General features: G+C 44.3%; 1 protein-coding gene across 1 annotated transcript in view; it reads right to left on the reverse strand.

Moving 5' to 3' along the window:
- Nucleotides 1-1191: 1191 nt before the first annotated feature.
- Nucleotides 1192-14345, reverse strand: part of SVOP (SV2 related protein) — an 87118-nt gene continuing 73964 nt past the window's right edge. Inside the window, exons 13-17 of the mRNA XM_010598914.3 lie at nt 13216-13323; nt 7306-7417; nt 6242-6323; nt 4929-5018; nt 1192-1453 (exon numbers count right to left, since the gene is read on the reverse strand). Coding sequence (XP_010597216.2) covers nt 1247-1453; nt 4929-5018; nt 6242-6323; nt 7306-7417; nt 13216-13323 — 599 coding nt within the window. The 3' untranslated portion in view covers nt 1192-1246. The remainder of the gene's footprint in view (nt 1454-4928; nt 5019-6241; nt 6324-7305; nt 7418-13215; nt 13324-14345) is intronic.

Raw genomic sequence — 14345 nt, forward strand, 5'->3', positions numbered from 1 at the left:
CCGGAGGTGGACGCTAAGACAGAGCTCCAGTCTTTCCTTCTAAACCAAAAACCAATTGACTTCCCTCTCTTCCTTTGAAAATGTACAAATGTCACACATCTAGGCACTCCCTCCCCTCCCCGCCCCATGGCATCCCTGCCATGAGGTCTATCACTGGAACCCCAAGAGCTGCCTCTATGTGATGGCCAAGCCTGGGCAGCCTAGCAACAAGGGAGGAAAGAAGAGCTTTCCTTCAGGAATCTGGGTTTCCTGACCCTACGGGAGTGTGTGGTTGGTGTAGCATCCTTTCTGCTTCTCCGCCCTTTCAGCCATCCACCCATGCTCATAATCCACAGCGCTGGTGCTTCACAGAGAGAAAGAGGAAACCTGAGTAAACTGTTTTCTTCCCCCAAGAGTCGCCATCAGACTGGCCAAGGAGGGAACCAGAAAAGATGCCCGAAACGGCCTCTACTGCTTCCAAAGGGGAGGCCCCTGCTTTGCCTTTGGACTTGAGTCTCACCTCTCTTCGGCCTCAGACACCCAGCTCCTGGGGTAACAACTTTCTGAGGTTGTCATCTGGTATAAGCCCAGCTGTTCCCATGGACATATCTGGATCCCCTGAAGCCAGAGACAGCAACTCCAGAGGAGGGTGGGGGGCACATGGCTCAAGTTCAAATGCATGTCCATCTGCCAGAGTCATCGCTAGTCAGGCCCTGGGGAGGCAGACAGAAGGGCCACTTTTGGACATTTCTCAGACCCTAGGAAATGTTGCTCAGGCCACACCCAGTTACCTGCAATTTCAAAGAAGAAAGCCTTGGGACCAGGGATATAGGAGAACTGACTGAACAAGTTGGGTTGGGAAATGGCAGGTGTCAACTCACCTGGATGGGCAGGTGTCACATGGGTCTGGGCCTGGTCTCTGTCTACAGAGATCAGATCATTTGTTGTTGTTCACTCAAGATGTGACCAGCTGATTCTGGATGGCGTCACCGAACACTTCCAAGGTGGCACTTTCCCCATGCGGAGCCACAAGTTAGTAATGTACCTCCCCTGACACATACAGAGAACCCCCCAGAGCCAACATCTTTCCATCCCTGGGTGAATCTTGATGAATATGAGCAAATGGAGTCAAGACACAAAGCCCTGTTGGTCCAGGTCATACTGTCAGGTTCTTGGTGGTGGCAGTGACAGTCAGGTCCCCCAGCTGGGCTCCACCAGCTCTCTGCAAGCTATAGCCTCAGAGATCAGCTCAGCCCCCCAGCAGTCACTACTCTTGTGAGCCAGAGTTCGACCTGGGGATACCAGTGCCATGCGTCCCGCATCCGACCATCTCCTGGCCCCACTCCCGGTGGCTGGATTCCTGTAGTCCACGGCCTTTGGTCTCGATGGGCAGAAAGCAAGAGGCCAGGGCGGCCAGGAGGCAGCAGCCGCTGTAAACCACCAGTGTCAGGTACACAGAGGATTCCAGCATCACCTGGGAAAGGAGATGTACACAGGTGAGAATATCCCTTCTGAACCGGAGGCACCATCAACTGTCAGTAATCTTAGCGAGGCCAGGCCCTGCTGGAGTGCTCCATGCGATGGTCTCATTTAGTCCTCTGAGAGCTGGGTAAGATAGGGACTTTATCCCCATTATTCCCATTTTATACAGGAGGAAACTGACGCTCAATAAGGGTAAGTAGCATACCTGTGATGATTCATTTTATGTGTCAACTTAGCTAGGCTATGATCCTCAGTGGTTTGGCCAGACACTGGACTGATCACTGTTCCACGATATGACGTGACGTGACGTGACGTGACGTGATGTGATGTGATGTGATGTCACGTAATGTAATGAACTTCCATGATGTGATGTGATGTAATTAACCAATGAGTTGAAAGGGGGCTTGCCCTGGGGGTGTGGTCTGGCTCTAGAATGTAAATGGATATTATGGCAGAGGTCTCTCTTGCAAACTTGCCTTCTCCGTGTCTCTCTCTCTCTCTCGATTTTGCACTTTCCTTGTCACCTGACCTAAAGGATTTTAGGATCTTAGGATGTAAGCCTGCAGAAGTTTCCAATCTGCCACCTAACCTGCAGATTTGGGACTCACCAGTCCCTACAGCTGCATGAGCCATTTTCTTGAAGTGAATCTCTCTCTCTCATTACACACACACACACACACACACACACACACACACACACACACAAAATGAAATAAACCAAACCCATTGCTGTCAAGTTGATTCCAACTCATAGCAACTCTGTAGGACAGAGTAGAACTACCCCATAAGGTTTCTAAGGCTGTAATATTTATGGAAACAGATTGCCACATCTTTCTCCCTTGGAGCAGCTGATGGGTTCGAACTGTCAACTTTTTATTAGCAGCTGAGTGCTTTACCACTGTGCCACCAGGGCTCCATATATATATTTGTGTGCGTGTGTGTGCGTGTGTGTGTATATATATATATATATATATATATATATACATAGACTGTATTTTTACACAAATAACACATGTCTTCTATGTCTGTTTGCCAACCATGCCCTCCCATTGCAAGGTATTTTTGTAAGAAAAGTGCTATGCTAGTATTTTTACAACGTGTAAAAAAAGTTTGGCATAGCAGTACTATATATATATATATATATATATATATATATATATATCGACTCGACGGCAATGGGTTGTTGGTTTATATATATATACACATACATATATATACAAACACACCTCACTAGTTCTGTTTCTCCAGAGAACCCTGACCTAGACAATATCCAAGTTCATAGAGATGATAAGGATGGGACTGAGATCTGAACCCAGGCCCGCTAGGTTTAAGAGTGTGTACTTTCCCAGGGCGGTGTCTCTGCCAAATACCCCAAATCACACAGCAGAGCTGAGTCGCATTTCCTCATCTGCCAAATGGGCACAAGGGCAGTAACTAATTGCCATCAAGTTGACTCTGACTCATGGTGACCCCACGTGTATCAGAGTAGAACTGTTCTCTACAGGGTTTTCAGTGGCTGATTTTTTAAGATATAGATTACTGGGCCTTTCTTCTGAGGCACCTCTGAATTGCCAGCTTTTCCATTAGCAGCTGAGTGTGTTAACCATTTGCTCCTCCCAGGGACTCCAGGAGGCCGGTAGCCACCTCCTGATGAGAGGATACCTGGGCAGCACCTGACACCATGCAGACACACGGGAAGTTCTCAATCGTTATTAGTCAGTAATGACACACAATGGCCCCAAACAACAAAGCAGAATAGAAATACTTGGCTACAAACAAACTGGATATAAAAAGCAAAATGATTTTAAAATAACATCTCTAAAAACGGACAGAGACCCATCAACAGAGGGATGGAGAAAGAAAATGTGGCATGTACGTACAATGGGAGATTATTTAACCATAAGGAGAAATGAAGTCCTGATACAGTAAAACCTGTGAAAGCTGGAACCTGTATAAGGCAAAAACCTGCCAGAGAAGGAAAGCTCAAATAGTGTCCATGAAAACAAGCAATAGAAAAGTGGTAAGACTGTACCCTGTCAAAGGCGGAAAACTCGCGAGACCTGGAAAAACAAGGCAGTCCTGCTGAGTTCTGGTTCTCACAGGTTTCACCATACGTGCTGTGATATAGATTAGCCTCAAAAACATTATGTTGGATGGAATAAGTCAGATACAAATGGACAAATATTGCATGATCCCAGTTGTATGAAGTAATCCAGAACAGGCAAGTGCATACAGACAAAAGGTTATTAATGATTACCAGGGGCTGAAAGAGGCTGAGAAGTTATTGCTGAAGGGGTACCGAGTGCCTGTTTAGGGTGATGACAAACGTTCGGAAATAGATAGTGGTGATGGTAGAACAACATGGTGAGTGTAATTAATGTCACTGAACTCTGCACTCAAAAATGGGTGAAATGCGATGACTGCCCTGACAGGGAACTCAACAGAGAATCCCCGATGGTCTGACTGAGACTAGAAGGACCCCGGAGGTCATGGTCCCTGGACCTTCTGTTAGCCCAAGACAGGAACCATTCCCAAAGCCAAGTCTTCAGACAGGGATTGGACTGGATTATAGGATAGAAAATAATACTGGTGAGGAGTGAGCTTCTTGGATCAAGTAGACACATGAGACTGTGTGGGCAGCTCCTGTCTGGAAGGGAAATGGGAAGGCCAAGGGGGACAGAAGCTGGCTGAATGGACTTGGAAATAGAGGGTGGAGAGAAGGAGAGTGGTGTCTCATTAGGGGGAGAGCAACTAGGAGTACACAGCAAGGTGTATATAAATGTTTGTATGAGAGACTGACTTGATTTGTAAACTTTCACTTAAAGCACAATAAAAAAATAAAAATAAATCTCTGTTCATAGACAGATACTACTATATAAAATAGAAGTACCTCTTCTAATTGTTTATAATATAGGTGTGGGAAGTATATTTAATAAAACTTTTATGACAAAAAAAATTTTTATTTTTTTTATGATTAAAAAATGGTTTAAATGGCAAATTTTTTGTTATATAAATTTCACCACAAAAAACGTTTTTAAAAAGGATAGAAATGCTTCAAGGCACACACACATAGAGGTGTAAAATCTGCAATAACACCTAACTGTCCAACACTCAGAAGCAGGGACTGGGGCATTTGTTTTCCACTAAATCATGTTGGCTTTCGCCCACATTGTTTTTGGCCAAGTCATCTGGAGCTCCCAGGGCTTTCTGCATAGGAAAGTCCTGGCTTTGATTCCCAGCTTCCTCCTACTTCCCATGTGTGTGGTCATGGGCAAGTTCAAGTGCCTTTCTTCTTCTGAGCCTATTTGCTCATCTGCAAGCAATACTTCTTCTCCGTAGGGTAGGCTGTTAGGATACAACAAGGGGATGCACCCAGAGAGTTCTGTAGAAGGTTCAGCACATAGTGGCTGCTGGTAACACACTGGCTTTGTAACTGCCCCCCTCCCCGTATTTGGGGTGACACCTACCTGAGCAATGAACGGAGTGATGAGAGCACCCACTCTTGCCATGCCACTGCAGGAGCCCAGGCCCAGTGCCCTCGTTGCAGTGGGGTAGACCTGAAACACAGCAGCCAGGTAGGGACTTCTGAAAATGCAGGTCCCTCCCTCCTCCCCAGCTGAGGCCTGACAGGCGAGTCCCCCGCGGGCAGGCCTCAAGTTAGGGTGATGCCACTAAGGGATGGGAGACTGGAAAGGAGGTAAGAATTCAACTGAAAAAGAGGGCAAAGGGCTGAGCTGTGGGAGGGAACCCAGTATGGGGGTCCTCCTTGCCCTCGGTGGTGGGTGGTCCCCATAGACCCCTCCCTCCAGGAACTGCACAATCAGGATCCAGGTCCTGCTCCACCTGCCACTTTTCGTTAGTGGCATCACCTTGAAGCACTACCCTGGACTTTTAAGTACTTTCATAGATACAGTGATTTAAATGCCCACGCAGTTTCCCCCAAAATTTGCACTCGATTGTAGAAACATGACTAATCTCCCCCGTTGCAAAGTAAGAAGGGACTGGGTATCCTCCAACCACAACTGGTTGCCATTGAGTCAGCTCCAACTCATGGCGACCCATGTGTGTCAGAGTAGAACTGTGCTCTGGCCTTCTGGGTTACAGTTGGGTTCAACCAATGGGAAGCACCACTGGAGGATGGGAAGGGGGGAGGAGAGAAGGGCTGGGGTATTTATTCCTCTGCTCCCTCCCTCCCAGGTTGCCTCAGGCCTGCTGTGTCACTCAACTAGATGTCAGCTTCTCTCAAAGCCACCCTCTCCACACAACTCTCTCTTGGGACCCAGAAGGAGCTCCCTTCCCTCACCTCATTAACCTAGGGTGGCTACAGCTGCCCCAGCCACCCCCGCCCCACTGCTTTATCACTTGTTGGTTTCCCTCAGCCCTGCCCCCACGCCACTGTAACTAGTCCCTTTATTAAACTCCTCTTAACTACCTAGTTACCCGGTTTGACTGATGCATGCTGTGACATATATTGGTATCGGCAGGGAAAAATTTGGAAGAATATACACTGAACTATTCAAGAAAGTTGTCTCTTGGACAAAGGGGATGTGGGGAACTTCCATTTTTGGTTCTTGATAGTCGTGTAACATTTGGATTTTTACACTGAGAATACATTTTTCTAAGCAGGAGAAAAAGACTGAAAAATGAGTTAAAATAGTGAAAAGCTCCACAGTCCCCACGCAGAGCCAAGAGCAAATTTTCTTTCCGAGGAACCCAGGCGGAGTATTTCTGGAGAGCTCCCACCCTCCCAGCCCCAGCTGCTCCCAGACACCTCTCCTACCTCAGGTGTGTAAACATAGGCTGCTTGGAAGCCTCCAGAAATAAACGCTCTTGCAATGAAGAGTAACATGGTGAGCACATTTCTAGGGAGGAGGGAGAAAAAAGCAGATGAGCAGCTATTATTTCTGTGAGCTTGTTTCAGCAAAGTCCTATCTGCCCAGGCAGAATGGGCACCCCAGTAATTGACAAAGGCCACCCCCCCAACACACACTCATGCAGGCACGCAAGCTCATGTGTGTGCACACATGCCCACTACACACATTCCAGTGGCCATCTCCATAGGCCTGTTTTTATAAGTGTATCATTCTCTAAAGCACCAGGCTGAGAAACAGAAATATTTGAGGTACCCAGGTTGAAGGTAAGGTTGGAGAGAAGTGATAGAACCAAGTGAAAGCTCAGACAGGAAATTCTGGGGCAGGAATTGAGCCAGGAGCCAGCTGAGCTAGGGAAAGCAAACATCTATCCAGTACTTTTAGGATAGTCCTCAGCCCCAAACCTCCGTTCAACTGTTCCGATAGGTGTCCCAGAACGCCAACATTTTCAGGTCTAGGTTATGTCTCCCAACCTTCCTCAGGCCAGGATGTGGCCCCCTGGTTCCTGATCAGGTTTGGTCTGGAGCCCTTCAGAGTTCAAGAGAAGGACAGGCCACTTGCATATTTTGAGGATGGAAAAATGGAGAAACCCCAAAACAGAATTAGAAAACAGGGTCTATTTTAAATATTTCCATTTGGCAGATTAATGCTTTAACACACATATAAATCAAACAGCTATATGCCTGGTCTTATTAGGAAATGGTGTCAAAAGTCTAAATTTGATGTAGTTGGGGTGAGACCTTGGTCAAAATGCCCTCTTGTCCACACCCCCGTCAGAACCCTCGACCCTGAACCTGATCTTTTGGTCAGTTGTGAGGCTGTCACGAACCCCAGTTCTAGCAAGTGGCTAGTAGGGAACAGGCGAGACCCCTCAGATAACCCCAAGGAGGTGTAATCTGCAGCCTGCAAGCCCAAAGAACCACTGACCACAGATATAAACCTCGGGGCCAAAGAGAGCTGGTCTACCACCCACCTTCCAACACAGATAAATAGCAGGAGGCTGCAGAGGAAGAAGATGGCGAAGCACAGGGCCATGGTCTTCTTGCGGCCCAGGCGGTCGATAATCCACAGAGTCACAAGGACACCTGGAAGGGGAGCAGGGGCTCTGTGAAAGGCAGCTTCTGACGTGGCCACCAATTACTCCACTTCCTGGTCTTCACACCCCGTGCAATTCCCTCTCTTTGAGTGGGGGCTGGACCCAGCAGCTCACTTGTAATGGCTAGAATATGGCCAAAAGGATGGGATGCCATTTCTGAGATGAAGTTATAAAAGATCTGACTTTGTCTTGCTGGTGGCCTCTCTCTCTGGCTCTCCTCATGGGTTTGCTCTGACGGAGGGGGCCACCTGGCAAGGAACTAAGGGTGGCCTCTAGCCAACAACTCTATGGGGCAGTTCTACTGTGTCCTATAGGGCCACTGTGATTTGGAATCGACTCGACAGCAACACGTTTGGTTTTTTGGTTTCTGGCAAATAGCCAATGAGGAGCTGAAGCCCTCTGCCCCACAACCTTCAAGGAATGTGAGTGACTGTGGAAGTGGGTCTCACCCTAGTCGAGCCTTCACATGAGATCACAGACCCTGGGCCAGTACCTCAAAAGTAGCCTCTTGACAGATACTGAAGCAAAGGACCCAGGTAAGCAACTACCAGATTCCTGACCCACAGAAACTGCGAGATAATAAACATGTATTGCTTTAAGCAGCTAAATTTTGGGTTAATTTGTTATGCAGTAATGGATAACCTAACAGGTACCCAAGGAGTCTGAATAACGGCATTCACTGAATCCAGGTGAGATGCGTAAGTTGGAAGTCAGAAACAACTGGGTTCTAAGGTTTTGTCTGGCTTCTAACTTGCTGTGTGGTCTTAGGCTAGTTCCTTGCCTTCTCTGAGCCTCAGTTTCTTCATATGTAAAATGGGAATAAATAACTCTCTACCTCAGTAGAGGCAGTATAGCAAACATAGCGCTTAGTAGTAATCATAATTAAAATTTAGCCTAAGCACTTTTACATCTAGTATCTTGTGTAATCTTCAAAAATACCCTCCAAGTTCCAGACAGAGCAATTAGGCAAGAAAAAGAAATAAAGGGCATCCAAATTGGTAAGGGAGAAGTAAAAGTATCCCTATCTGCAAATGATATGATCTTATACACAGAACACCCCAAAGAATCCACAAAGGAACTACTGGAACTAATAGAAGATTTCAGCAAAGTATCAGGATACAAGAGAAACACACAAAAATCAGTTGAATTCCTCTACACCAACAAAGAGAACTTCAAAGAGGAAATTACCAAATCAATACCATTTACAACAACCCCCAAGAAGATAAAATACTTAGGAATAAATCCAACCAGAGATGTAAAAGATCTATACAAAGAAAACTACAAGACACTACTGCAAGAAACCAGAAAAGACCTACATAACTGAAAAACATACCTTGCTCATGGAAAGGAAGACTCAATATTGTGAAAATGTCTCCTCTACCCAAAGCGATCTATAGATACAATGCAATCCCAATCCAAATTCCAATAACATTTTTTAATGAGGTAGAAAAACAAATCACCACTTCGTATGGAAAGGGAAGAGGCCCCGGATAAGTAAACATTACTGAAAAAGAAGAACAAAGTGGGAGGCCTCACTCTACCTGATTTTAGAACCTATTATACCGCCACAGTAGTCAAAACAGCCCGGTACAGGTACAAAAACAGATACACGGACCAATGGAACAGAACTGAGAACCCAGACATAAATTCATCCACCAATGAGCAGCTGATATTTGACAAAGGTACTAAGTCAATTAAATAGGGGACAAAACAGTCTCTTTAACAAATGGTGCTAGCATAACTGGATATTCATCTGCAAAAAAATGAAACAAGACCCATACCTCACACCATGAACAAAAAACTAACTGAAAATGGATCAAAGACCTAAATAAAAAATCTAAGACAATAAAGATCATGGAAGAAAAAATAAGAAGCCCTAATACACAGCATAAACAGAACACAAAACATAACTAACAATGTACTAACACCAGAAGAGAAACTAGATAACTGGGAGCTCCTAAAAATCAAACACTTATGCTCATCAAAAGATTTCACCAAAAGAGTAAAAAGATGACCTACAGACAGGGAAAAAAATTTTGGGCTGCAACATAACCGATCAGGCTCTAATCCATAAAATCTACAAGATATTGCAAAACCTCAACAACAAAAAGACAAATAACCCAGTTAAAAACTGGGCAAAAGATATGAACAGGCACTTCACCAAAGAAGACATTCAGTCAGCTAACAGATACAAGAGGAAATGCTCACGATCACTAACCATTAGAGAAATGCAAATCAAAACTACAGTGAGATACCATCTCACACTGACAAAAAGGCTAGCATTAATCCAAAAACACAAAGTAATAAATGTTGGAGAGGTTGTGGAAAGACTGGAACACTTATACACAGCTGGTGGGAATGTAAAATGGTATAACGACTTTGGAAATCCATTCAGTACTTCCTTTAAAAGCTAGAAATAGAAGTCCATACAATCCAGCAATCCCACTCCTTGGAATATATCCTAGAGAAATGAGAGCCCTCACACGAATAGATATATGCACACTGTGTTCACTGCAGCACTGTTTACAATAGCAAATAGATGGAAACAACCTAGGTGCCCATTAACAGACGAATAGATAAACAAATTATGGTGTATTCACACAATGGAATACTATGCAATGATAAAGAACAATGATGAACTCAATAGGGGGAGAGCAAGTGGGAGAAGGGAGTAAGATGTATGTAAACCTACATGTGACAGACTGATTGGAATGGTAAATGTTCACTTGAAGCTTAATAAAAAAAAAAAAAAAAAGAACAATGATGAATCCGTGAAACATCTCACAACATGGATGAATCTGGAAGGTATTATGCTGAGTGAAGTTAGTCAGTCAAAAAAGGACAAATATTTTATAAGACCACTATCAGAAGAACTCAAGAAAAGGTTTAAACAGAGAAGAAATCATTATTTGATGGTTACGAGGGTGGGGCAGGAGGGAGAGGGGAATTCTCTAGATAGCAGACAAGAAGTAGAAGGGAAGGACAACACATAATACAGGGGAAGTCAGCATGACTGGACCAAAGCAAAAGCTAAGAAGTTTCCTGAACACAACCAAACACTTCGAGGGACAGAGCAGCAGGGGCGGAGGTCTGGGGACCATGGTTTCTGGGGACATCTAGGTCAAGTGGCATAACAAAGTTTATTAAGAAAATGTTCTGCATCCCACTTTGGTGAGTAGAGTCTGGGGTTTAAAGCTAGTGAGCAGCCACCTAAGATGCATCAATTGACCCCAACCTACCCGGAGCAAAGAAGAATGAAGAACACAAACTACACAAGGAAAATATTAGCCTAAGAGACAAAAAGGGCCACATAAACCAGAGACTCCATTAGCCTGAGACCAGAAGAACTAGATGGTGCCTGGCTACCACCAATGACTGCTCTGACAGGGAACACAACAGAGAGTCCCTGATGGAGCAGGAGAAAAGTGGGGTGCAGGATTCAAATTCTAATAAAAAGACCGGGCTTAACAGTCTGACTGAGACTAGAGGAACCCCAGGAGCCATGGCCCCCAGACTCTCTGTTAACCCAGGACTAAAACCATTCCCAATGCCAACTCTTCAGACAAAGATTAGACTGACCTATAAAACATAAAATGATACCGTGAAGAGTGTGCTAAATAGTTCAAGTAGATACACAAGACTAAATGGGCAGCTCCTGTCCAGGGGCAAGATGAGAAGGCAGAAAGGGATAGGAGCTGGCTGAGTGGACACAGAAAATCTGGGGTGGAAAAGGGGAGTATGCTGTCATATTATAGGAATAGCGACTAGGGTCACATAACAATATGCATATAAATTTTTGTATGAAAAACTAACTTGAGCTGTAAACTTTCACCTAAAGCACAATAAAAAAATTTTTTAAAAAGTAACAAGGAAAAAAAAATACCCTCCAAGATAAATGCTACTAATAGTCGCATTTTAAATACAGGTAGTCCCTGAATTATGAATGAGTTCCATTCCTAAATCTGTCTTTAAATCAAATTTGTACCTAAGTCGGAAAACAGTTAGGTACAATTTGTATCTAATATCAGTTAGTCAAATGCTTGTCTTCATATATAGTATATACTGTACCTTTCTATGCATAAAAACATTAAAGAAACACTTCCAGATACATTAAAAACATTTTTAACATAATACAGTAATAATAATAATAACGTTTTGATGTGCATCACACCGTTTGTTATTAAAAACTATTGTATATACCTCGAATTTTTAATATAATAATAGGCTTTATGGGATCATTTCGTAACTATGAGTTGCATGTGTAAGTTGGATGTTTGTAACCTGGGACTGCCTGTACTTATTCAATCAATAAATTAAGTGCCTACTATATGCCCGAGCCCTGGTGGCACAGTGGTTAAGAGCTCGGATGCTAACCAAAAGATCAGCAGCTCAAATCTACCAGCCTTGGAAACCCTATGGGGCAGTTGTACTCTGTCCTATAGCATCGCAATGAGTTGAAATCGATTTGCTGGTAACAGATTTGGTTTGGTTTTTGCGTACTACATGCCAGGAATTCTTCTAGAAGCATGGATGTGTCAGTGAACAAAGAAAAACAGCAAAACAATAACCATAATAAATAAGAAAAGAAGAGCCTGAATTTCCGAGAAGTAAAGGGAATTGGTGAGTGGCAATGCTGAGTTTAAGTCTTAAGACTTTCATCTTACCCACTAAGCTACAGGAAAGGGCTTTAGAAGAAAGATAGACAGTGTAATACAGGATTGAAGACTCTGGGGTGGGACCAGAGCTTTTGTTTCAGCTCTCCTGGCTGTTGAACCTTCAGTCTTAGTTAAGTTTCCCGAGAAGCAGACTCTGGGCAAGGAGGCAAGTGAAAGGTATCTACTTGGGAGGTACAGTTCCTGTTCTGCTGGACAAGTTATTTGACCTTTCTGAGCCTCAGTTTCTTCAGTTGTAAAATGGGAATAATTATACTACCTCACAAGATTAAATGAAAAGCAATTAGCACAGTGCCTGGTATAGAGTAAAAAAAAAAAAATTTTTTTTTTTTTTACTCAATAAATACTAGATGTTATTACTGTTATAATTATTATCACTCCTTTCAAAGGAAAAGATAGCTCACCTTCGCATTATGTGCAGGCTTGGATTTTCTACAGCTCACTGACCTTTCCCAGTGTGACTGGTTTGTGAAGCAATTCTTCATGGGTCTCTCGTATTTCTGCACATGTCGTGAGCCAAGGCACTAGCTGCCCTTTCATTCAGACTCTCATTTCAAGGATGTTTGTATAACAAGCAGCCTTGAAGGATAGAATTAGTGTCTTCCTCTGGAGCAAAGGGCAGATTTGTTTACTGTCCAGTAATAATGGTGTCTCGCTGTGGGGCAAAATTTGGACAAGTTTCTGGCAGTCCATTACAAAATGTTTGAATTCTCTAAGCTTGGCGTTCCTCAGCTGTATTGCAAATCCATTTCATGGATAGCATCTACCTGGGCTCTTTGCTTCACAATATACTACTCATGCTGATATCCTATTCATGCTGCTTGCTGTGCCATGAGTAATAATGTCTTTAGTCTCTGACCCAGGAGTCTCATATCTTCTACCAGCATGCATGTAACTGGGTTGGTAAATTTGTTAATAGTATTCAAGTGGGGTAAAATCTCAGCCCCTTCACAGTTCTGGAAAACTTATAACTAAAGTTTAAGGAAAAAAAAAAATCCCCTGCTCACCTAGAAATGGGATTTGCTTCTAAGTAGCACCAGATTGTGCCACCAGCCCAGCAGCTCCACGTTCTCAGGCTTCCCTGGCCCAGACCCACCTCATGCAGGTGTTTTACCTGGGAACTCAGAGAGGGTAGTCCACAGCAGGTCCATGTAATCATCCTCATTCAGGTACTCACAGGCCAGGCTGCATTTGGCCTCTACCGTCTTCTTCTGGCTGGAGACTGGGGGGCAGAAGGGAGGCAGAGAGAGAGAAAGAGCTGTATACCAGGCCTTGAATCATGTCTTCTTGCTCCCCACACCTCCTTCTCTGGATATGAGATAGCTGGGGTTTCCATCTCTAAGTATGGAAAGAGCCCAGGTTCAGAGTCAGACAGACTTCACCGTGAATCTCAAGCAGCAGTGCTACAGTTTCATCTTTCTGAACCTCAGTTTCCTCGTAAAACTGGGCCTAATGAAACCACTGTGCAAGGTAGTCGAGAGAATGAAAATAGGTTGTGTATGTGAACATGCTTAGCCCAGAACTGGCACATAGCAGGTGCTTTTGTGGAGCTCTGCTGACGCAGTGGTTAAGAGCTCGGCTGCTAATCAAAAGGCCAGCGTTCAAATCCACCAGCCATTCCTTGGAAACCCTATGGGGTGATTTTACTCTGTCCTATAGGGTCGCTATGAGTTGGAATTGACTTGACAGTAATGGGTTTAGGTGCTTTTGTGGCAGACGGACTCTAGGGGGAGGCCTCCATGATCCCTGCCGTTATGGGTTGAATTGTATCCCCCAAAGAGACATGTTAAAGTCCTAACCCTGGTATCTGTGAATGTGACCCTGTTTGGAAGTAAGGTTTTTCTTTTGTTATGTTAATGAGGTCAAACCAGAGTAGAGTACAATGGGTCCTAAACCTAATTACATCTGAGTGGTGTTTTACAAGGGGAGTACAGAAACAGACATACTGATACACACAGGGAACATATCATGTGAGGTTCATCTATAAGTCAAGGATCATCAAGAAATGCCTGGGGCTACAGGAGCTGAAAGAGACAAGGATTTTCCCAGACGGCTGTCAAAAAGTGAGGGACAGCCTAGCCCTGCCAACACCCTGAATTTGGACATTCAGCCTCCAAGACTGTGAAACAATAAATTCCTGTTCTTGAAAGCCACCCACTTGCGGTATTTTTGTTACAGCAGCACTAGGAAACTAAAACATCTGCCTCCTGGTGTTCACATCTTTCTGGGATTGTGGGTGGGAAC

Source organism: Loxodonta africana, chromosome 19 (assembly GCF_030014295.1).
Source record: "Loxodonta africana isolate mLoxAfr1 chromosome 19, mLoxAfr1.hap2, whole genome shotgun sequence".
Lineage (NCBI taxonomy): Eukaryota > Metazoa > Chordata > Mammalia > Proboscidea > Elephantidae > Loxodonta > Loxodonta africana.